This window comes from Eleutherodactylus coqui, chromosome 11, assembly GCF_035609145.1.
Source record: "Eleutherodactylus coqui strain aEleCoq1 chromosome 11, aEleCoq1.hap1, whole genome shotgun sequence".
NCBI classification, from domain to species: domain Eukaryota; kingdom Metazoa; phylum Chordata; class Amphibia; order Anura; family Eleutherodactylidae; genus Eleutherodactylus; species Eleutherodactylus coqui.
In genome coordinates, this window is record NC_089847.1 from 81,765,867 (window position 1) to 81,791,835 (window position 25,969).

General features: G+C 42.2%; 1 protein-coding gene across 2 annotated transcripts in view; it reads right to left on the bottom strand.

The window, feature by feature from the left end:
• The window catches only part of LOC136582045 (vascular endothelial growth factor A-like), a 75,821-nt gene that overhangs the window by 21,791 nt on the left and 28,061 nt on the right, over positions 1–25,969 (bottom strand). The window contains exons 1-4 of one of the 2 annotated variants that reach the window (XM_066582803.1): positions 9,662–9,923; positions 9,321–9,490; positions 5,216–5,255; positions 2,839–3,035 (exon numbers count right to left, since the gene is read on the bottom strand). In XM_066582803.1, coding sequence (XP_066438900.1) covers positions 2,839–3,035; positions 5,216–5,255; positions 9,321–9,386 — 303 coding nt within the window. In that variant the 5' untranslated portion in view covers positions 9,387–9,490; positions 9,662–9,923. Of the gene's footprint in view, positions 1–2,838; positions 3,036–5,215; positions 5,256–9,320; positions 9,491–9,661; positions 9,924–25,969 lie in introns of those variants that run through there. The other variant, XM_066582804.1, reaches the window with a different exon arrangement.

Below are 25,969 nucleotides of genomic sequence, written 5' to 3' on the forward strand. Positions count from 1 at the left end.
AAAGCCCTAGATGCAACAGCATCCAGGGGTTTCACATACACAAAACACCGGTTTGCCACAGTTACATGCGTTTTGTGAACTGGTGTCCCATAATTTTCGCCGCAGGCGTTTTTCCACATGTAAAATTCGCACATGTGACAGCTGCCATTGAAAAGCATTGGTTCTATCTAGTCCAATTTTTTTTAACACATGGAAAAACGCACATTAAGATGTCTGTGTGACTGAGCCCTCAGAAAGAAACAAAATTGTGTCACTCCATATTACAAAGCCTTTGTCTCCAAGATGCATGACATGTAGAGAGATTAATTTCGTAATATGGCAACATATGGCGGCACATTGACTATGTATGGGCTCGGACTTGCCCACAGGGGAACAGGTGAATCCCCCGATGGGCTCTGAGCAGGAATGGACCCCCAGCCTTTCATCTACCTGCACTATATACACATAGGCAGCATACAGCATCACAACCAATCTATTTTTCAGATAAGAAACTGGGTGGTTGACCCATTTTTATAGACACATTGGCTGCCTGAGATGACATGTATGCGAACTGAGCGACCAGTATCCTCCATTCTTACCTCCTGGGCCCTGTCTTCCTTAAGCCATTGTGGGGGGTCGCATCTCTAAACATCCTGCAGCTTCTTGCTACTGCCTGAGCAGATATTACTGGGAGGCCACTAGTCCAAGACAAGAGCCAGGTAGCAGAGAGGAGTCTCAAAGGCACAAACAGTCTGATGCAATGGCCAGACAGCAGCTACTACTTAAAAAAAACATGTGTGTCCACTTTGCTGCTACCGGTAGGTAATTAAAATGCATTGATTTTCACATTCCTGTCATTGCTTCCGCCTGTAAAGCCCAGCATGCCCTAACTGCTGCAGATTCTCATGACCACAAGGACCCTTCTTAAGATTGAGGTCATATGCAAACCAAATTCACAGAGATGCAGCCAGCTTTCTATTGATGTGTATGGAGCATGCAGTGGCTGGGAATTTGCTAATGGAGATCAGATAATATTTGCATGCAGCATTGTATAAATGGGCCCCCAAAATGAACTTTACGGTGGGCCCTGGGTACCCCAGTACGACACTGCGTACTGTTGTACATCTTTCTGCACATGGTGCTACTGTGTTGACGGAGGCCTCAGGTGCTTTCACACGTATCGAGTGGAATTATCTTTATGCTGCGCAGCCACTTATTCTGCAGCAAAATCGTGCAACCTTATACTTTTTTAGCACTCGGTTCACCTATAGAAGCCATACAGCCAAATACCACATTACAAAACTGCTGCAATTCACTCTAAGACATGCTCAAATTTGCTTTACAATAATTGTGAATATACCCTTTACACACTGGCATAACTATAGGGGATGCGGTTGCACCCGGGCCCAGGAGCCTTAGGGGGCCCATAAAGGCCTTTCCTCTCCATATAAGGAGCCCCGTAATTCAATAAAGCATTATGGTTGGGGGCCCTGTTACAGGTTTTGCATTGGGGCCCAGGAGTTTCAAGTTACGCCTCTGCCTTCACATATTCAGACCGAACGTTCCTTGGTAGCATCAGTAGAAGATTGGTGGTCCTGCTTATTGCACGGGTCTGAGCTACTTGGTGACTTTTTGTAGCGCTACTGATCGATTTTTCTTATTGAGTAACAGTTGCAGTCCACAAGATTACACACAACTCAATGGAGGAGATTTACTAAGCCTAAATTGTGTCGAAAAGCTGCCATACATGCTGTGCACCAAGTTTAATATGTATTTCAGATACTTTTAGGCTTTGTTCATGCTGCTTAAAGGGGTTCTATCATCAGGAAAAAAATTCTATACTCACCTATTCCTCCCCCGGCAGTCTATTGCATCTTCTCCTCGCTGATCTTCTCTTGTCTCCTGCAGTCCCCCGGGTCACCTCACCTCCAGCTGGCTGACTCTTCTGCTTCCTGTGACATTACGTACATTCACAGGCAGTCTTCTTCCTGCTTGGCAATGTACGCTACGTCACTAGTTCACAGCCTTGCAGGGAGTGCCAAGCTATTGCAAAGACTGTGCATGCCCGCTGTCTCTGCAATAGATCAGCATTCCTTCCTTCCCAGTGAACGCTACATCACAGGAACGTGACCTTCACTGACCTGCAGGAAGAAGAATGCGATTAATGCCCGCTTCATAACAAATAGAAGAGGATCCGTCCAGCTTGCAGTGAGTTGACCCGGGGGACTGGAGAAGATCAGCGAGGAGAAGATGACGTAAGGAGTCTGCCTGTGGAGGAATAGGTGAGTATAGAATTTTTTTTAAATGACAAAACCCCTTTATTTTTGCATACAACACTCGAATCTGCTGTGAAATCCTCTCCATTTTAGCCTTCTATTGAACGCCGTGGTGTGTAGATCTGTCGCTCTGTTGTGGATTAAAGTGTTAGATTTACATTGGTAAAATACTTTGTTCCAAGGTTGTGTGAACAAGCCCTTACACCTCACTAGAAAATTCTGAAAAAAGTTTAGAAGTGTAGGTGTCACTAAGTGGAATTGTAAAGGCTTAGGAGGCACGGTTAAAATCCATTAGATTTATTAATGGTGTGCGCCATTATTTTAGAGTAAAGTACACAAGCAAAGAAGTGGCGTAATGAAGAGAAAAGTGTCTATCATGTCTAGAAAGATGCGCCAAATGTAGCTCTATTTAGCATTAGTTACGATTTGCCTGGGATTCTTCTGCCTGTTCACATATGATGATGATGATGATAATGATGCGTCTGCATTAAAGCAATACTCGTAAATCACATTCCAGTATGCGGTTTGTATCTACTATTATTTCAGGTACAGAACTGGAAGATGAATAAGTAATCATAATCACCTGCATTTTGATGATATTTGCCTGTAAGGGGAAACAGCTTTGCGTTTCATCCAGGCAGCAGCCGGCACAGCGCTGGACTGACACACATGGCGGCTTGAAGAGAACGTCTGAAAACTGTGGAAACTCATTTAGCAGATTAAGAAGGATCCACCGAGGCTGGCACTTACTCCTGTTGAATATATCCAACCAGGCCTGGCCTGCAAAACACACACCATAACAATTGTCTTATTATGTCACATAGAAGAGCTGCAGTTATAGGGCTTTCCAAGGCATGTATGGTGGACTATAGAAGAAATAGTATTTACACACAGAAAGATAAAACAAGTAAACTAAAGCCACAAACATGAGTTACTGTTATATGAAAACTTTTTGGCCTAGCAATTTATTAGCACCACTGGTCCCCCATTAGCCAATAACATGCATACTTGGTGCTGAGCAAAAAGTGAAATAACAGGGCTGTGCTTAGTGTATCATGTCCTCAATATTTAGTATGTTATAATTTAAACATAATTTCTTCATTTTCTGCGTATCTATATCTACCTGGAATATGGACTGCAATCTATTGTGTAATCATACAAGGTGATTGAAAAAGAATGGCGCAAAAGTAAAAGCTGATTTATTCTTACATGAATTGACATACAACAGCCAAAATTACATGAAAATACAGAAGCAGTCTTCAAGTTTTTAATGTACCTAACATATGTTTGATGTGGGCACCATTGGGGACACTAGATGACCTAAAACACCACATCTCCATTGCAGTGAAATTGATACCATAGGATATGCAGGGACTAGAGTTGAGCGAGCAAACTCGCTAAGGGCAATTACTCGATCGAGCATTGCCCTTAGCGAGTACCTGCCCGCTCGGAAGAAAAGATTCGGCTGCCGGCGGCGGGGGAGAGCGGGGAGGAACGGAGGAGAGATCTCTCTCTCCCTCTCTCCCCCCCCCCCCCGCTCCCCCCTGCTCACTGCCGCAACTCACCTCTCACCTGCGCTGGCAGACGGATGTTTTCTTCTGAGCAGGGAGATACTCGCTAAGGACAATGCTTGATCGAGCAATTGTCCTTAGCGAGTATGCTCGCTCATCTCTAGCAGGGACGTGACTGGACTACCGACTTGACATCTGCTGTTGCCCCCAGCGCCCACATCGAGCATTTGTAAGGTGAATTAAAAAATGAAGAGGTCTATCTGTTTTTAATGTTATTCTAGCTGTTATATGTCCATTTATGTATGAATAAATCAGCAATAAATACTTTTGCGCTGTTCTTTCTGAATCACCCTGTATAATATATTTCAATCCTAACCTTGTCTGTGACTTATTCCAAATGTGTAACCTAGTGCAAGTCATATTATAGCCCATGCATTGAGCATTATCTCTGAAACTATTGCTGATATTGCTGGGTATAGCTATGGGATATTGCCATGTGTGTATTATGCAGCGGCAGGAGGAATGATGGTCTCCCTTCCCCAAATGCACTCAGTACGGCTACAATGTTTTTATATCCTGAAATATCATATTCTAGGTTGTCAGTTGCCATAGCCAGCAATTATACAATATGTTCTCATACACATGCCTGCAATACAGTGTTGAAAAGTTAATACTGTTCCTGCCCTGCCTAAAATATGTATATGAAATCCATGAGACAAAACGCGAGATCTGTTCTGTCTGACGCAGTCTTAGGGCGCCCACCCACTGGCGTTTTTTTTCACTGCGAAATTCGCAGGTTTTTTTTTCTGCAGGGGGTCTATGGGACTTGTAATGTAAAAATCGCGATCGGGATCGCGATTTTAGCTTTGCATGTCCCATAGCCCAAAGACCCCTGCAGAAAAAAAAAACGCTGCGAATTTCGCAGTAAAAAAACGCTAGTGGGTGGGCACCCTAATGAGGGTATTTTCCGCACCATTAAAACTCCATTCTCTTACATTGTACTGTGCTTAGTTGCGGAATTTTGGTGCACAATCTACCATGGACATTCTGTAAGAATATTCCACAATGTGTGAATTCATCCAAAGGGACATTTCATACAGACAGAATAGTCCACACAACACACCGCAAGCCATGGTAAATTCCACACCAAAATTCGCAGGCTACCTGCAGATTTAGCTGCAGAACTGAAAGTGGCCTAAAACCTGCATGCAATTATGCATCAAAATCCGCAGTTACATCTGCAGATTTGGGTGTGGAATTCTGCAGCTGCGGATTTGGCTGCGTCTTGCGGAGTAATCCCATCCCTTGTGAGAGGTTCCATAAGGGTTTTTGGGGATCTAAAATCAGCTCAGTCAAATCATAGGAGGTCTGATAGCAGCCTTACATATACGGCCAAGTTTAAGATGAGCTATAGCAGAAGTATAGAATAAATGACCATGTACATAATACCTTCTAATTTCTGGGTCTGTGGAGTATGAGATGCTGAAAGCTGAAAACAGAAGAAATATGGTTTTAATAAAGTTCCAAAAAAGTCCTCATTCTTTGTGCAGCGTATTAGCCACAACGCACTCCTTATACATAATACACAATGCACTCATCACACATAATACAGGCTGCACTGGTCATACCAGCTGCTTTATTCATTTTTACATTATATTCAATCTATAGGGTTTCCCTTGACTCTACTAAAGTTTCTTTCCACCCTCACCTTCCCCCACAGGCTCTATGCAGCTTCTGCAACCCTTTCCTCTATAAACAGCTAAGTACTTTTCCCCTATTACAGATATCATCTGATAACAGTAGCCAGACGGTCTGCAGAAATGTATTTTTCTACAAAACTTATCTGCATATAACTCACTATTGATAAGCCGTAGCAGTAGATTTTGATGATTGCCGATGACATCACTGTGACACAAAAAACAATGACGTTGGAGTAAGATACCAATAAGGTCAAAAGTACAAGTAACTTCATGTGTGTACTACTAGCAGTACTTCTACACAGGAACATAAAATCTGGCATGCTGCTACCTATATCAGGTGATATATAGCATAATTATCATAATGATCAGAGTCTTTGAGCCATAATTACAGCTTTACTCTATCCTATACTGTTTTGGCACTACGTAGACTTGCAAGATAAAGCAAGTAAACCCTTTGGAATTACATGGATTTCTGCATTTACTAATAAATGTGGTCTAATTGTTATGTAAGTCACAACTATAGATGACACAATCAAACTAATCTAATAACACACAAAACAATTGTACTATTCATGTTTTTAGGGCCCTTTTACATTGGACGTCCTGTCATATGTAGATGCCCGACAGGCCGTCCCAGCAATAATTGTTCCTGTGATTTTGCGCAGGAACGGTCATCACTAGTGCATGGAGGTGGAGCAACCCGCCCGCCTCCATTCACAGTAAATAGGCAGTCGTTCAATTTTATGCATGCAGAAACTGAAAGACGAACGAGAGGCAAATAGGTTCTGCAAATGTGCTTCAGTTCATTAATATTTCTGGCATGCCTTGTGTGCACGGCCCTTTTTAGGTCATGCTACATTATCTTGATAGGGTTTACGTCAGGATTCTAACTTTGCAAATCCAAAACACAAATCTTCTTTCCAACCATTGCAACATTTACTCATGTATTTTGGGTCACTGTCTTGGAGCATCAACCAACATCTCTTCAGCTTGTGGTTTTGGACTGCTGCCCATACATTCTCCCGCACTTGTGCTAAAAAGTTCCACTTTTGTCTTATGTGTCCATAGAACATTTTCCCAGAAAGGTTGCAGAACATTCAAGTGGTCTTGGGCAAACTTAAGATGGGCTACAGTGTTTTTTGGGATGGATATTAGCGACTTTCTTCTTGGTGTCCTTCCATGAACACCATTCTTGGTCAGAGTTTTTCTCATTTTTCAAACAGAGGTTTTTGCGGTTTGTAGAGTGTTCTGTAGAACTTTTGCTGTTTCCCTTGGGTGACATTGTGATTTTCATGATCGGTCCATTAAACAGATGTCATTATAGCCTTTTGGGTGATGGAAGTCACTGTTAAGCATCCATCACTCATAGGCTGAACTGGCATCTGTTTAAAGGATATGTCACGAAAAGCTATTGAAAAGCTCATGACGTACACATTTAACAGGTGTCTTTGATGGATACCAATCAGTGGCATCTGTAACTCTTAGGCTCCTATGTTAAAAAAGTATATCATATGGTATATGTTTTATTTACTAGACTCCATGGGATGGAATATCATATTATACTGTGCTATTACATACCTTTTTGGTGGCGGTATACTAATATATACCAGACAGATAGAAGCCAAAAAGGATACTCTTTTGGACCACTACACCCCTATGGGTACTCAGATGTTCAAGAAAAATATCAAAATATATATAACTAAGATTACAAGAGGATAACCTGATATTTACAAGTGATAATTTTCATTCTATGGGGATAGGATGGGGATTAGCAGATACAAAGTATGTATATCACAGTGTTATTACTACATTGGACTGAAAGTAATAGTTGTCATACCGTTCAGTGACAAATTTGTCTCTGCTACATGTGTATTAATTGACATTATGTATAATAGGGTTGACATGCAATGTAGATCTTGATACAGAAACCCTTATTTATAGATAAGGCATGTTCCTTTATTTAGTTTCTTATTTGCAAAATAATGTTTTCCGAAAGTTCAATAACATAAATGACTGAATGTACTAATAGGGAGGTAGAGGAATGTGGCTGATATCAGCTTTGCCAAGGCTGATTAGGTGCATCATATTGAAAAATTGTAGTTTTAAGGGTTAAAACCCAATGGTATGATTTCCAGCTATAACCCATGGATGAACCCCAATAGGCAGCGCACACATGAAAACTGCTAAACACTTTGCACCTTCAAAGACCTGGTAGCCTGGATGTTTTTGAGTTTTCTGTAGTAGCTATTTACACAGTAGCAATGATCCACACTGTTCCCTATGTGATGACCACACCCAAACATACCTACCTCCCTCCATTTCATCTGGTCACTGAGGGGGGGGGGGCATTTTTTTTTTTGTTATTAGAAGGCGTATTATACATTAATTCCAGCACACACCTACATTTACCAGATGAATGTGTGGATACAAATGCTCATAACTGTATCCTGAGGCTAAGTTCACACAGGGCGGAATTGCCTTGGAATTTCCGTGTGGACTTTCCGCACGGACATTCCACCGGCAATCTTAAGCCCAAGACTAACCAGCAAAGTGGACGAGATTCGCAAAAATCTCGTCCACACGCTGCAGAGAAGTCATTGTGGCCAAGCTGCATTGAAGCTAATATGCCGCACAGAATTCAAAGCCACGGCATGTCAATTGTATCGCTGTTTCCGCGGCGGTCTGTCTAATGGGGAAAGATAGCCGCAGCAGAATACAGGCGGCAAGGCCGCTTTAAACCATTTCTGCGGGATTTACGCCCCGTGTGACCGCAGCCTACATATATATATATAACATATTTATATATTCTACATATATATAACATATTCCACAGAGCTATGTGATTTCAGAGAAGTTATGGATGTATAGAAGTGACTGTACACGGCTATATATCTTAAGTAGATGTGCGAGAATTGATTTATCAACTTTTAGATCTATGAACTCTTTTGATTTGGATCTAGGAGAACTTTCCAACTAAGGTAATAACGTTCAGGTTGATGGCTACCGTAATTATACAATCCAGTACGAAAGGTTATCGGATTGCATCAAAACAAGGTAAAACAAGGTAAGCAAATAAAGTAGTTGGATGGTACATTCACATAAGTGAGCGTGATATTGGTCTGTTGTGCTTGTCAAATTGAAATGTTCACTTCGAGTGATTGTGATTTGCAAGAAAATTGCATCGCTGAGCGTGAAAATTTCATGCACGTGAAAAATCACATGTATTTTCAATAGGAAAAATTAAAAATACGCGAGTGTGGTGTGATATATTTTTTCCACCCAATAGCTGAGATTTTTGCGGACTTGCAACAAAATAGAAGATGTTGCATTCTTCCTATCTTGCAGCATCGCTGCAAGACATAAATTGCATATTTAAATAGACTCATTAAAAACAATGGGGTCTATTTCAATGTGAGTTTTGTGCATCTGGCAATACACAAAATTCGCGTGAGAAACTTGCTATTGTGAATACACCCTTAGTGAAAGATGGTCAGCTGGACTGTGCCTTCAAAGGGGAATAGACAGGGAGAAAGTTTCCCATTCTCTGAATAGTTATTTAAGCTCTTTGAGAGGCTGCCTGTTAATCTAGCGTTGTGTCATTACCATAAATGACCACCTGAGTCCCGGATTCAGGATACAATGCAGAACCTCAGATTATATACCGGATAGCTGAAATTGTTATTTCATTGTGTGATAACTTGTATCAAGATAATGTCCTTAGCTTCAATTCTATGAAAAACAACTAATGATACATTGTGATCTAAATATGAGTTATGCAAAATAACAAACTTTAGCTTTGCTTACAATTATAACTGAGTCCGTATACACCGCAATAAATTATTTGTGACACTTACCGCAGTCAGGATACAATGCAAAAGGATGGAAAGCCACACGAGAGAGCTGCCAATCACGCAGTCCATTTTACTAGATGGGGTATCCCAGATCCTTAAAAGCCAGTCCTTAAATCTTGCAAGGCAATAGTCCAGCAGTGTCCTTTCTATGCAGATTCATTCACATGCACAGTCTGTTCAATAGAGAAGGAAGGTAAGAGAGGGACAAGGACAGAGAGCTATGAGAAAGCCTGCCTTTAGACTGGGACATAGTTATTCCAAAGGGTCCAGCCACCCCCATTCTATGTAAACTATCACAAAACAAACACAACATTCCTTGTCCGAAAGAAAGTAGCCCCAATTACCAGGATTTGTGTGTGTCATAGAAGAATGTGCGTGGATTGAACCCTTCTCCTTCCTTTTCTGCGTCTCTCATTCTGTTCCCTTGTCTCTGCCCTGTATCCTCCCCTTTGTCTGTATCCTCTTCTCTCCTTGTGATCTGCTGTCTATAAGTTGTAGTAGCAGGAGACCCTGACTCTTCACACAGAAAGGTAGGAGAGATAGACAGATAAGCAGAGGGTGGAGGGTAGGAGGGAGGGGATAGGTCACAGATGAGAGGGTTAGGTGGTTGGGATGTGTAGAGGGAGAGCTGAGCGAGCATGTGTGTAAGGAGAGTGCATGTGCACTCCCAATGTGCACGGGGTGATGACTCAAAGCACATACAACACGGATGTGCTCTGGGTAAACTACAATATTGTACAACGCTCTCCAACAACGATTACAGAGTTAGCGATCTCGTACACGGAACCATTATCGTTCAAAAAAACGATGGATCGTGCGAATTTGAACATTAATCGTAAACAATGATTGAAGACGAAAGAGAATTCGTTAACTTTACGTTCGTTGTTCATTTTATGCAGGCGTAAAGATATTCGTTCGTTCGCATGTCATTCGATCGTTCAGTCATTCTCATTCACTGGTGCAGTGAATGTGCATGACTAAACTATTTGCAATCGCAATTTCTAATAAAATTGCGCACAATTGATCTGCCTGTATAAACAGGCTGCACAAGCGAATGAGTAAACATTTATTTGAATGAAGCGAATGATTTATCGCTCGGTGTAAAAGCAGCCTATGTTCTGGAAGTGAGGGTTTAAACACATAGTGCATGAGCTAATACACTCGTTAACACAGAGCGTATTCGCACATGAACTGTTTTTGTTTTTTTTGACTATTCAAACAGCAGGCTATTGCACGCGAGTTAAAAAAAAAAAAGTGAGCACATGGGTCCTGCCCTATCTTTTCCTTTTCTGTGTAGTATTATTTAATGCGCAAGAATCCCACAAGTGAAAATGAAACCATTGAAATCAATGGTTTTGTTTCGTCCCGTTACGCGGCCACGATTATCAGGGCTGCATAATGAAATTAAAACACGCCCATCTGTTTAAGCCCTTAATCCCTCATCTTTTGACTTATACCCATGATATTAACCCCTTAAGGACCAGGCTGTTTTGTACCTTAAGGACCAGACACTTTTTAGGGATTTTACCCATGTGGCGGTTTTACTGCCCTTTTTTTTCCTTCAGCTACCAAAATTATTTTTACTGCATTTTTTTCCCCGTGACATATAGGGCTATTTTTTAATATCTTTTTCACTGCCTTTTTTCAGTTTTTTTTTTGTTTTATTGGAGGTAAAAAGCTAAAAAAAAGAATTTTTTAAAAACATTTATAGTTTTTTTTAAATTAGTATATTTATGCTAAAATAAAGTATGGCAATGGGTTCCTCATTTTGTTTCTGATGTTTTGATATATAATATGTATGGTTTTGGATTACAAGGCGCATTGGTTGGCATTGGCTTTGGGTGATTTTCTTTTTTTATGTGTATTTTTTTATTTTATTCTGTCATTTTTCTTACTTATTTCTGTAACTATTTTTTGTTACCATCTATGACCCCCATGATGTCATATAAGACCTCTGGGGGTCATTTACATGTTTTTTTTATTTGACACTTTTCCACTGTAGCATCCATAGGAGCCCTAGTTACTGGGGAAAACATCCCCCTATAGTGACAATAGTTACTGGGAGAGCTGATCAGAGTCTGTTAGGACCCTGCAGCTCTCCTGTGCCAGGGAATCCTGGCGGTCACGTGACCGCCTACTCACGTAGCGTTATGTACCCTGGAAAAGAGAAGGCAGAAGTGGTTAAAAACAGCTTCTCCCTTCTCCTGTAGGTTCTCAGCTGTGACTAACAGCTGACAACCCAACTTGCTCCTGTTTGATTGCAGAAGCATAGGTTTTAACCCTTTCCAATACAATGTCTGACGTCTAAAGACATTCTGATTGAAGGTTGTACGGCTCTGATATCAGAAGACGTCTGGCAGGGTATTCTTACTGTAGATTACTGGCCGCTCTGTTGCCGGGGCCTCTCCAGCATATCTCATACTGCATTAGCCAACAGATGGCACCATTGTATAATGGCAGAAAGAGAAAGCCCCTAGGAAACCCTGAATCCAAAATTGGATTTCAAAGGGTTAATCCTGCGCCATATTTCTGCAATTGGGCAGGATTAAAACTCAGGAACGAGCACCGTAAATTTACAACGTTTGGTCCTTAAGGGGTAATAAACTCTTTACATATAGAATTAATCTGCATAAAAAGTTGAGTACATTTTAAAATAAATAGCACAACTTTTTTTCTACTTATCCTATATTGCAACCTGTATTCTAGAACAGGGCTCCTTTCACAATTTCAGTTCACACAGAGCTGAAATCTCCCAGTATTCCTTTCTATCTCAATGTCTATGTATGTAGTACTGGTGATTTCTATTCTTGGAAGTGTTGTCATTACACCAGACAATACAGTAATCTGATGTGGAAAAAGTCTAAAAGTGCATTTACACACACAGATGATCGCTCAAAATTTGTCCGAAACTGACAGTTTTGAGTGATCATTTTGCATTAGCCACTAAAGGGCTAATCAGCCCATTAGAGGCTAATTAGCTTCATTTGCATGTATTTAGAAAACAGCGGGTGGTCTGTTCTCTAAATACATCACTATTCTTCTCCAGTGGGACAGTTGCTGAAAGAATGTTATCAGCACTGCCCATTTTATCAGGGTCGATGGATTTAAAGGGGTTGTCCCGCGAAAGCAAGTGGGGTTATACACTTCTGTATGGCCATATTAATGCACTTTGTAATGTACATTGTGCATTAATTATGAGCCATACAGAAGTTATCAGAAGTTATTCACTTACCTGTTCCATTGCTAGCGTCCTCGTCTCCATGGTGCCGTCTAATTTTCAGCGTCTAATCGCCGGATTAGACGCGCTTGCGCAGTCCGGTCTTCTTCTTTTCTGAATGGGGCCGCTCGTGCCGGAGAGCGGCTCCTGGTAGCTCCGCCCCGTCACATGCCGATTCCAGCCAATCAGGAGGCTGGAATCGGCAATGGACCGCACAGAAGCCCTGCGGTCCACCGAGGGAGAAGATCCCGGCGGCCATCTTCACCAGGTAAGTAAGAAGTCACCGGAGCGCGGGGATTCAGGTAAGCACTGTCCGGTTTTCTTTTTTAACCCCTGCATCGGGTTTGTCTCGCGCCGAACGGGGGGGGCTGTTGAAAAAGAAAAAAAACCCGTTTCGGCGCGGGACAACCCCTTTAAAGCTGAGCTGAACTCAGCGATGAACGAAAAGTGCACGATGGGCACATATTTACACACAACGATTATCGCTCAAAAGATGGCTTTTCAGCGAATTTTGAGCGATAATCGTTGTGCGTAAAAGGACCTTAAAGGGGTTGTCCCGCGCCGAAACGGGTTTTTTTTTTTTTCAACCCCCCCCCCGCTCGGCGCGAGACAACCCCGATGCAGGGAGGTAAAGAAAGCTCACCGGAGCGCTTACCTTAATCCCCGCGCTCCGGTGACTTCTCTACTCACCGCTGAAGATGGCCTCTTCCTCCGTGGACCGCAGCTCTTCTGTGCGGTCCACTGCCGATTCCAGCCTCCTGATTGGCTGGAATCGGCACGTGACGGGGCGGAGCTACACGGAGCTACACGGAGCCCCATAGAAGACTGCAGAAGACCCGGACTGCGCAAGCGCGGCTAATTTGGCCATCGGAGGCCAAAAATTAGTCGGCTCCATGGAGACGAGGACGCTAGCAACGGAGCAGGTAAGTATAAAACTTTTTATAACTTCTGTATGGCTCATAATTAATGCACAATGTACATTACAAAGTGCATTATTATGGCCATACAGAAGTGTATAGACCCACTTGCTGCCTCGGGACATCTCCTTTAAGGGTTCTTTTAAACGAGCTGATCCTCATTTGAACGAGCGAGTGACGTCACCGCTGACTCGTTCACTCTCGATTAGCCTATTTAGGCCCAATGTCCACGAGGAAAATAGAATTACTAAAACCGTGCGGGTCTCCCGCGCATGCGATCCACGCTCATAGGAAATCATTAGGCATGCCCAGGTAATTAAATACCTGCGAATGTCATTTTCCACCGGCATGCAAATCGCACGCGCAAGAAAACACCCGCAGCATGCTCCATTTTGTGTGGTTTTCCCACACGGATGGCTTCCACCGTTTCTATTGAAGTCAATAGAAGCCATCCGCCCTGCGACTCAGACACAGCTGACACTGCGTATGTGCCGTGGGACCACGGGAAAGCAGGAGTTTAAAAAAGGGGGGGGGCACAGCACATGCACCCGGCACGCAGCCGGCGTCCAGAGTGCATCCGCTGGGCAGAAGAAAGAAGATCTGGCCTGCATGGAGGAGAGCCCAACAGCGTTCAGACAGGCGAGTATACTGTATTTTTTAGCCTCATGTCTGCAAGGTGGGTGGAATCTGCTGCATGATTCTGCATGGGGAAACCGTGCGGGCCCGACGACATGAGGCCTTAGACAGGCAGATACATCGCTGGCTCGTTCAAAAGAGCATTGTTCAGTCTTTCACATTCACTGTACGAGACTATGTTTGAACAGGACAAGAGGTGAACGATGATTTTTATGCCTGCACAAAATGAATGTCGAGCAATGATTCTCATTTGTAATACAGTCATTGGCTCATGTTTAGACCAAACAATTATCATTCACTTTTGCTCATTTTAACGGGTTTTTGAATGATAATCGTTCCGTCTAAAAGCACCATAACTGCTGAACTTCATTATTTACATTCATTTTCATATTGTGTTATTTTTAGCATTATATATTATATTAAGGTTGCATCTGACAGCATTCTTGCTGACTGTTTCCAATGAGGATCAGCAAAATTTTGAATGTACCCATGGATTATAAAGCTGGCTATAGAAATTACATAAATGTCAGCCCAAACCCATCAATTTTGGTGGAACCGTTGACGGTCCACTACCTAAATTTCAAAATGCCTGATCATTTGGTGTCCTGGGAGATAAGCAGCTGCCAGAGGTGTCTGGAATTGCTATATTGCACTCAAGAAATAATCATGTACACTTGTACCTGCTATGTACAGTAAATAAATCTGTTATTTCGTTAAGACCCTTTTACATTGGATAATTGTCAGGCGGAAGCAGCCAACAGCCGTCCAAGTGATAATCAGCAGTTAGTCACCTCTCCCCTATTCGTCTATCACCACAGGCTCCAGTTCCCGCTGTCTGTTTACAGGCAGCTTTGACTTCCCGAAAACCTGATGTAGCCAATGACAGCGCTTAGCCACGATCACCAAGCACTGTCATTGGCTGCTGCAGCTTGTTTGTAGGTGGGCTCAGCATGGAGAGTGACGTTACAGGGAGACTGGAGTAGGCAGTGGAGGAGGAATGGGGGAGCAGGGAGAGGTAACTACTGATTTGTTATTTTAATGCATGGGGGTTCTGTTGATTTAACTGGCACAACCCCTTCAAGCGCCCGACAGTCATCCCAGGAATAATCGCTAATGTGTTTTCACACATGAACGATAATTGCTCAGTGAATGGAGGCGGAGTGCCCCAGAGATCGTTCCACCCGCCTCCATTCACAGAAAACAGGCTGTCGATCATAAATAAATGATAACCAGTTTACACAGGCTGATCGGCGTTTGATTTTTATGCCTGCAGAAACTGAATGAGGATCGATAAGCGAATGAATTATCTTTTGTCATTCAGTCGCTGGCGACATTTACACTAAGTAATTATCATTCAGATTACTGTGATGCAGCGAGAATTTGAATGATAACCATTCCGTGTAAAAGGGCCCTTAGTCTACGCTAACATTGGGCATCTCTTCCTTCTGTCTGGAAGCCAAGAAACTTTCCTGATAGACACCAATGCTGTAAGTGTTCAGTAGTGACCACATTCACAGCAGCCTGACAAACACAACACACGAACACACGTTACAGCAGTAGGGTAACAGACGAGCACAAGGGGCAAACAAAGTTACACATAAGAAGGGTGGGAAGGGTTACTTGTCTTAAAATTTTAACCCTTTCCAATCCAATTTGTATCCTGGTTTTCCTAGGGGGCTCACTTTTTTCTGCTGTTATACAACGGTGCTATATGCTGGCTAAAGCCAGTACTCCATGAGGTGACACGTTGGATAGGCTGCGACAGCAGAGAGGCTGGCAATACACAGTAAGAGAACCCTGACGAATGTCTTCCAACATCAGAGTTGTACAGCCCTAAATCATAATGTCTTCAGAGATTAGACAGTGGATTGGAAAGGGTTAAAGAAGATTTTAAGGCTGCTTTCACATCTGTGTTGGTGGACCTGGTTACTACTGCTCCATTCAGGGCGCAGGAAAGGGGAATCTCCTGGCCAAACTGGTCCATTGTATGATGGAATGGACCCCATTGTCTATAATTTAGTTTCCGCACAGCTGCCTGTCATGCAGTGCTATTTCTTCAAGTATTTTGTGCCAGATCTGCGACAGAACCTCTGAACGGAGGTCCCGGCGCAGATGTAAAACCACCCTCAGGCCTCATTCACACAAGTGTATTTACATGGCTATTTAGCTGTGTAAACATGTCGGCCAAAAATAGCGACCATGCAAAGTATTGGATTCCAAAGCATATATTCACATGAGCGATTTTCGGTCGCGTAAAAAAATCACACCATTGAAATGAGAAATTAGCGACCGTTTTCAGTTGCCGAATTTTTTTCGCTGCATGAAAAGATAGGTCTTGACCTATCTTTTGCAAAAAAATGCTGGAAGCTCCCAGCATGAAAAAAAAGGGAAGGGAGTTTACCTGTACCGAACGCTCAGAAAAGAAGACAGCTGGCTCTATTGAAGCTATCAGAAGTCATTCCGAGGATTTCTGCCGACTGAAAGATTGCTGCAGCAGTTTTTTTTTTCATGTGATACGCCCATGTGAACGGACGAGAAGATGCTTATTAAGCTTGGGACTGGATTACGGCTATTCTTCATTGATGCGGTTTTCGACCACGATGCAGCCAGCATAAAAACACATACGTTCATGTGAATGAGGCCTAACTGTGATTGTCCCAGTTATATGAGCTATATGAATGACAAAGTTATGTCTGGAATGGCAGTAGTGGACTGTGGCTGCCTCTGCTAGAGGAGTACCTTCATTTAACACTTTTGTAGGAAATAATGTTATTATGACAATACTTTTGTTACTATATTCTACCAAACAGTAATTTCCCCACAAGGGCGGTAAACACAATTATAAGTCCTACCTCGTGCTAGAATTATGCATTGCAGCCAAGCTTGGAGCAAAAATTATACAATAGAGTGTCAAATAATACTACTATAGAATCCCAAATAATGACACATGGAGCACCCACATAAAATCATCATTCAGATAATACTGTCATAGAATTATTAATTAATACCCCCATATATTTCCCAAAATGCAAGATGGCATCATCAAGCAATGTGAGGAATGTAGGAATGCAGCAAGAGCTAGAAAATAAGGGGGAGGATCGCAGTCCAGTCAATGCAATGAGATGTAGGATGTGGAGGATCTACATAATAGTGACTTTAAGTGATGAGCAGCGGAGCAGGATTGGTAAGAATACCCAGAACTACTTAGAGACGTCTGTCTGATTTCTATCACAGACATAATTGTCACTACTAGGGGTTGTCAATTTGGGATCTAAACGTGCTTTCATACAGGAGTGATAGCTGTTCAGTGAATGGAGGAGAAGTCAGCCAGAGATCTCTTCCAGCGGCCTGCCTCCATTCACAGTAGATAGCCAGCAGTTCAAAGATTTAACGACTCCCATTTACACTAAGTGAGAACTCGCTCACTAGACGTTTTGTTTCAGAGAGCTGAGACGAAGCGACTAGCGACTACTGAGCAAGTGCCCTACCGGCGGCTGTATGTACGTGGGATGACTATCGCCGAAAATCACTGTTTCCAGCAATTATTAGTTACGGTACCTTAACACCACACCCCGACCCTTCACAGTACATTATCAGTACTATGGCCTGTTCTGCTGTTAAACAGAATACTCGTCTCTCTGCTCCGTTTTTGGAGGAAAGAAAAGGAAATAAAATGGAAAAAAGTGGAACAGGTTTTTTTTTACCCAAAGATTTCAACGGGGTATAAAAAACAGAAAACAAATGGAAAGACTTTAATTTACTTCCATTCCATCAGGTTTCTGTTTTTTGGACGCAAGAAATAATGCTGCAGAGAGAAAACGGAACTGAAGCAAACTGAAAGCATTCCATTTTTTGGAAAATCCATTGAAAATCAATAGTGATTACAGTCAAGAGCTTTAGCTCACAGAGGCTGGAATCTGGGCCACAAGTCTACCAATGTCACCGAGGAAATGAGCATTTGATATTTAGAGAAGTACTCCAGTATAGTTCATATTATGTACATTGATTTAATAGTCAACTTAGTGGTAAACAAGAGCGCTACAAATATGTCCTCATTGTGTATACAAGTCACACATGTGACACAATGGGAAAACAATGATGACCGTATTAACCATTGTTATTTATAGCACATGTAGCGGGAATAAGAGCTCAATAACAAATAACTTCAATACATGCTTGCACTTTGTAACATTTCTCCTGCAGCACTTCTGTCCCCGAGAGTAGATATGGAGGAGCACAGCTGCACGGATTACATGCTTGGACATTTCCAGCCATCGCTCCGAGAATCAATAATTCTGTGTACTCTATTGCAATAATTCTACAGAAACATGTTCATACGTTGTATCCAAACTTTTTAGGCTTTATCCACCTTTATAACTAAATTTTTTTACTAAAAAAAAAATGTAAAAAATGAAGCACCGTTATAGATAGTCTTCATCAACCACTTCCTCCCAAGCCAGTTTTGGCCTTCATGACCAAGCCATACTATCCAAATCTGACATGTCACTTTATGTGGCAATAGCTTTTGTATGCTATCACTTATCCAAATGATACTGAAACTATTTTTTGTGATACATTGGACTTTTTAAGTCTGTGGTAATATGTGGTTGCTATTTCTTATCAAAATAACCCAAAATTTAGAGAAAAATTCTAAGATTATAATTTTTCTAAATTTGAAATTTTGTGCTTGGAAGTCACATAGACGTACAGCACAAAGTAGTTAGTAAATAATGTAAATAGCATTTACTGTATGTCCAGGTTAGGTCAGTATGATTTTTTTAACAGTCCTTTTGTTTCTTCAGAATGTTACAAGGCTGATAAGTACTGACGCAATTTTTCACATTTTTTGAGTTTTGAAGTCTGAGGGGCATCCCTCAAAATATTCAAAACAGTATTTTGGAGATGTGTTAATCTTTTTGCTGTTTCACAGGAATTAAAGCAAACAGGAACTGAAATGAAAACATTTCCTTTTTTTTGCAGATCTTCAATTTTGAACATTTTTTTCTGGAACACAGCAGGAGTTTAAGAGAAAAAACTCAATGTTTATTACCCTGATTCTGCAAATGCTGCAAAAAGTGTCTAGCATGTCAAACACAAGTAAGGAGGTGCCCTCTTGGCTTCCCATTACTTGAATATTTCTACATGCAGATATGGTATTGTTCATATCTCTTTAAGAGCAGAGGGTCAGAGACAAGTAGGAAACCGGAAGTAGGCACCATGATAGGCAGAAGGGTAGTGTACTTTGCAGTGAACAGACACAGTTGTGTTCTACTACTCCAACAGGGTGGTGGATAAAGGCCCTTTTACGTGCTATGATTATCGTTTAAACAACCGCACCACTGAACGAATTGTGAACAAACTGCCAGCATATTTACTTACCCCTAATAATCTGCATTTTCCATCATTAGCCAAAGTAAACTTTAGTAGCAGCTGGGCATGTGTTTGTGGGAGGGATTATCTGGCCAGCAAATTCCATTGTCTTTCTCCCTTGCATACACAATGAGTACATTGTCCTAACCTGGCATGAGTAAACAAGGCACTCATTGTGTATGCAAAGAAAACAAAAACATTGTTAGGTCACTGAAAAGACTGAATGAACTGCATTCAAATAGAATGAATTCTAAATGGCTTAACAATGAATTTTATGCTGATTTAAAACCAGGGCTGAACAACTATTGAATGAATAGTGCATGACTGCCATTTACCGTTTACATGTAATGATTATCGCTCACTTTCGGTCATTTGAACGAATTTTGAGCAATAATTGTTGAGTGTAAAAGGGCCTTAATATATTGGTAATGCCACGGTGTCCAAGATATCCCGATGGCAAGGCGCAGCCAGGTCCGAAAGAAGCATGTGGTACAAGTGCTCACATCATCAGACTTTTAACAGGCCTCCAGTTTCCAGAAGCCCTATGGGTGAGCTGTCCTGAACTTGCTCTCTCTCCATAGTTTTAGCAAGTAAGAAGAAAGGACAGTTAACCCTGTAAGCCCTACGGGTCAGGGAAGTTGCTTCGGCAAGTTTAAGAACTTTGTCTTTGCTAAACAAGGACTTTACTTCTTTTTCTCTTCAGTTAACACATTTATTACTATTAGTTTGTGGAACTGTTCTACCAGAGTTATATTCTGTGCTATGATATTTTCTCCAATGAACAGAACCGGAGTGTTGAATAAACGGTTTTGCCAGCATGTGGTCTCAATTTATGTGGATGCAGAAGGAGCGAGCCAGAGGCTAGGACCAGGGGTGTCACCCTGCAACGCTGGACACAAGTCTGGATGGCTATTGGGCCATGAGATGTCATCATTACCCATCTGTCTCCTCCATCAAGCCCATCTCAGCCTGCTGTGCAGGACTCACAGACCTCAAAAATGAAGGCTTTTGGGCCTCCCTTTAATTAAAACCTTTTTCCAGGCACCATTTGATGTTTGAGGATCATGAGGTGCCAAAACATAATAACCTCCCTCTAAAAAATACCCCATTTTGGTCTGGATCTCCTCAAAGAATTCATCTAGTGGTGATGTGCCCATTTTGACTCTTTAGGTGGAATTTATTAATATTGGGCCATAAAAATGAAAAATTACTATTTTTCGCACAATATGTACTTTTAGTCCCAAATTTTTCATCTTCACAAGAGACAATAGGAAAAAAAGCTAGCTAGAATTTGCTGCCAAATTGCCCCCTAGTGCGGAAATGCCCAACATGTGGACATAAAACTGCCACTTGGGAACATGGCAGGGCTCAGAAGGGAAGGGGCGCTATTTGGCTTTTGGAGCATAGATCTTGCGGGATTCATTTTCAGACTGCATTTGCAAGGCCTTGAAGAACCGAAAACCGTACAACCTCACCAAAAGGGACTCTATTTAAGAAACTAGACACCATGGGGGGACCTCTGTATGCATGTTCTAACATGTCTGTGCAGACAAAAAGAGAGAATTGCCCAGTATTGGGCAGTCTGCAAGTAGTTTACATATCACTTATTATTGTATACAACTGATTGCAGATCTATGCATCTCCATGGTAACAGACAACAAACAAACCCTATATAGTCTGATCTTGTGGTCATATTTTCTTCAGTCTGTACACTACCTCTTGTTAATCTAATGAACGCATGTTGGTAAGAATTAGAGGACAGACAGAAATGAGCTTGACTGTAGAACCAGACTACACTGGGTTTGTTTATGATCACTTATCTTTGAGACATATAGGTCTACAAAGTAAATAGGATATGAAAGTTGTAATTAAGACTAGTTGTAAAGTAGAGATGAGTGAGCACCCAAATGCTCGGGTCCTCGTTATTCGACTCAAGCTTTTTGTAAAATTCGAGAGCTCTATTCGAGTAACGAACCCCATTGACTTCAATGGGAGACTCAAGCATTTTTGTATGGGACCAGCTGATTGCCGAGCTTTTTTTCCCCCCTGTGTTCGTGTTTTCTCTCTCTCTCCCACGCCAAACCAGCCACAAACTACCATTGACGTGCGCAACGTCGCAGCGGGGAGGGGTCAAATCTGACACGTCAGTGGCGGGGAGGGACCAAAATTGGGGCGGGGTCGAACACATCGTGATGCTCGCTCGAGTAGCGAGCACCATCGAGTATGCTAATACTCGAACGAGCATCAAGCTCGGAAGAGAGTATGTTCGCTTAGGGTCTGGACATCGAAAACCGATATATCACAATATCGATATATCGCTAATGGTTTGGCGATACTTTTCATCGATATTGTTATGTCCGATATATCGGTAACATCGATAGTTTAAGGCGATATAATATCGATTTTTGTAAAGAAGAAATGTGTCTTGTGGTCTGGGGACCAGATTTTCTTTCTTTACATTCCGCCCTTTCCTCTGTGTTGGTTCAGGATGTAGTTTTGCTCGAGGCACTAATGAACTTATAAACAAGTTCTAGAAGCTTTTGGAAAGTGTGAGGTGACTCTTTGTCACTCTTTGCTTCAGGCAAAATTACTCTCAGAAAAAGTGGGGTCTTTGGCCCCTCCTCCACATGCGTTTGTGCATTGCGTTAGACGCAGACCCTGAACGCTTGCATCTAACCGATGGCTGCGGGCAATGCTTTCTAAATGAAAGCATTTCCACATGCAGATGGGGGGCTGCGCTGAACGCACGAAGGGAGCGGCCAGAAAAGGAGACACGACATGTCGTGTGTTCAGCATCCAACGCGAACGCAGTGCCCATAGAAAAGATAGGAGACCCATCTAACGCAATTACAACTGCGTTTGTGTTACCAGGCCCTGCATTGTTTACAAGTTGTCATGGAGACCGTTGGTCCCTCAGCGGCAACTTGAAATGCTGAGTCTTCTTTATGGAGCTCTCATTAGAATGTTGTAGAGGAGACAAGAAACCTCAAAAAAAAAAACGAAGAAGGCTAGATGAAACAACACCAGAACTTTCTTTGTACCAAAAAATGCCACCCCCAGGTCGTTTAGGAGACAATCCTTTTAAAATATGGAGGGAAATATGTCAACCCTACTCCGATTTGTACCAGCTTGGTAGAAAACATCTTTCTGTAGTCGCTACTTCAGTTCCTGCAGAAAGAATGGTTTCAAAAGCTGGTGAAATTATTTCTGCTCGAAGGAGCATTTTGAAGGGAGAGCATGCAAGCAAATTAATATTAGATAACGATTATTTGGGCCAATGCTAAAAAACTTTTTTTCATATGCCTAATTTTAATTCTATGTTTCAACTGTAATTTTTTATCTTCATTTGTAACTTTAATATATTTTCATGATGTTATTCATAGTTAGAAGTTAATAATAAATTCAACAGTTTAAAGTTTTAAAAGAAAACTATATATTTTTTTGTTGATTGTGTTGCTTTATTAACCCCCGACCTGCTTTATTTTTATACAGCATTTTAAAAAGTCGATATATCGAAATATCGATAGTTTTCCACCGATATTTTACAATAATCGATAGTTTGTTCAGCGATAGTCAATATTATCGATATTTTTGTGTTGATGTCCCAACCTTACGTTCGCTCAACTCTGATGTAAAGTTGATTCATTTTTCATTTTTGGTACAATTAAAAAAAAAACAATGGTTCTAGCGGTGGACACAACCTTAAATAAAAACTAGAACACATTATATGAACCTAAGAAAACTTTGAAGGAGTAAATCCCAACATTGCAACCATTACAAAGCTCTGAGTACAGGGAATACAATTTGGACAGTGTAAGGGAAAAAATCTAGAGATTTGCCAACAAATATACTATGTACACACGTAAAACCCACAGCTAGTCGTCACACGCTTTTTCTATTGATGGCTGGAGGAAGCTGATTGTGATTCATACACTAGTCACCTGCACATACTGCATATCTGCAGTGCAGCTGTGAGCTACAAGTAATGCTGGACTCAAGGAGGAAGATAGAAATCACATGCAGGCTAAGGCTACATCCACTAAAATTGTGCACCTGGATCTTTGTTCTAAACCTGCCTTCAGTTAGGTAAAGGAAAGGTTGTCAGTCCCATAGAGGCAGCAATGGAACTGATATTGCTATCACCATTTTAATGGGTATTGAAAACAGCAGTAGTACCTGGAAAATGTACTAAAAGCCATAAAGTGGAATGAAACACCAGGACCTCTTATTGTATCTGGTTTGGAGTGTCCTGGTGTCAAGCAACACTTTTAAGATTCTTCATTTTTTATCTTTGCTATGGGGGCCCCCACACCTCTGGGTAAAGGTGGCCACAGAGACAACAAATAAGGCCTCATGTCCACGGGGAAAATCAGGCCCGCCGCAGGTTCTCCATGCAGAATCCCACAGCGGGTCCCTCCTTTCCCGCGGACATGAGGCTAAAAGGAAGATTAAACTCACCTGTCCGGACGCTGCGGATCTTCTCTCCGTCGCGGCCGGATCTTCTTTCTTCCAGAATATGTATGTGTGGCAGCATATATGAGTGCAATCAGTTATTCAAAAAAAGAAAGAACTTTATTGATCCATGTAGCCAATTCAGGCAACTTGGACTCTTTTCAGCATGGACTCTTTGCCTGGTCAGATCGCTTGATAAAGGCCGATGTGTGGCCAAAACGTTGCCTGAATTGGCTACATGGATCAATAAAGTTCTTTCTTTTTTTGAATAACTGATTGCACTCATATATGCTGCCACACATACATATTCTGGATGACATCTAGGTTGCTAGTTCACAACCTTTTGTGGCTATTGCATTCCTTATACTGAGGAGATTCCTCCCTGATGGGAGTTTTTTTGTAATCAGTGAGAGCTGCGGGCTTCTAGTATTTCGGATCTTCTTTCTTCGGCCCGGCAGATGTGCTCAGCATGCCGGCAGCGTGCCGCGCGCATTGCGCCGCGCACTCCATCTTTTTTTTAACTCCTGCTCTCCCGTGCTCCCGCGCCGGAGAGAGGAAATTCAGGTACGGGTGTGCCGCGGATCCGGACGGCTTCCATAGGCTTCAATAGAAGCCTGCGGGAGCCGTCCCCGCGGGAGACCCGCACTAAAAATGGAGCATGCCGCGGGTGTTTTCCCACAGACGCAATCCGCGCCTTAGGGGAAAATGACATCCGCAGGTATTTAACTACCTGCGGGCATCCAATGCATCCCTATGGGGCGCGGATCATGCTGCGGGAAAAGCGCTGCGGATTTTAAATTTTATTTTAGTAGTGGACATGAGGCCTAAGACCAGTTATAACTAACAGAAAATTAAAATTATTGTTTTCTAATGAAGATCTTGTTAAATTTTAAATGATTTTTTGGATAAAATCAAATTTCCATATCCAGTAGTTTTAATTATCTCATGATGAAACATGAGTTTCAGACTAAACGCTCCTCTAATTCGAACCTCTCATTGTCACCTCCAGGACCTCTCTAAAGCAGCACAGGTCCTCTGGAACGCACTGCCCCAAAATATCCGGACAAAGAACTTCAGATGCACCTTAAAAATGCTCAAAATGAGCGATCACCGTTGCGTGTAACTGCTGCCATCATTTACTTTTCGTCTGAATGACGATTTAAAGGTGAGCTTTAAATCCATCGTTCTGCCAGAGAGAGATAACAGGGACCGCACGCTGTATTCTGCACGGGAGACGGAGATTACATTGTATTCTGCCGACAGCCCATGCGAGAACAATGCAGCTGTGTGCAGAGCTCAGACCACATGCTGTGCTCTGCAAACAGCTCCTGGAGGCACTTTTACATGCAAATGGAGCTAATAAATTGTTAATAGACATTAGTGTCCATTAACACTATATGCAAAAACTTGCTAAAACTGTCAATCTTTTAATCATTTGAAAGATTGTCTTTGCGTATAAATGGGCCTTTAAGGTGCTGCGAGGGGACTACTTAAAGGGGTTGTCCCGCGAAAGCAAGTGGGGTTATACACTTCTGTATGGCCATATTAATGCACTTTGTAATGTACATCGTGCATTAATTATGAGCCATACAGAAGTTATTCACTTACCTGCTCCGTTGCTGGCGTCCCCGTCTCCATGGTGCCGTCTAATTTCAGCGTCTAATCTCCCGATTAGACGCGCTTGCGCAGTCCGGTCTTCTCCCTTCTGAATAGGGCCGCTCGTGCTGGAGAGCTGCTCCTCGTAGCTCCGCCCCGTCACGTGTGCCGATTCCAGCCAATCAGGAGGCTGGAATCGGCAATGGAACGCACAGAGCCCACGGTGCACCATGGGAGAAGACCTGTGGTCCACCGTGGGTGAAGATCCCGGCGGCCATCTTCGCAAGGTAAGTAAGAAGTCACCGGAGTGCGGGGATTCGGGTAAGTACTATCCTTTTTTTTTTTAAACCCCTGCATTGGGTTTGTCTCGCGCCGAACGGGGGGGGCTATTGAAAAAAAAAAAAAAAACGTTTCGGCGCGGGACAACCCCTTTAACAAAGGGATGTTAAAGTGTACTTGTGTAA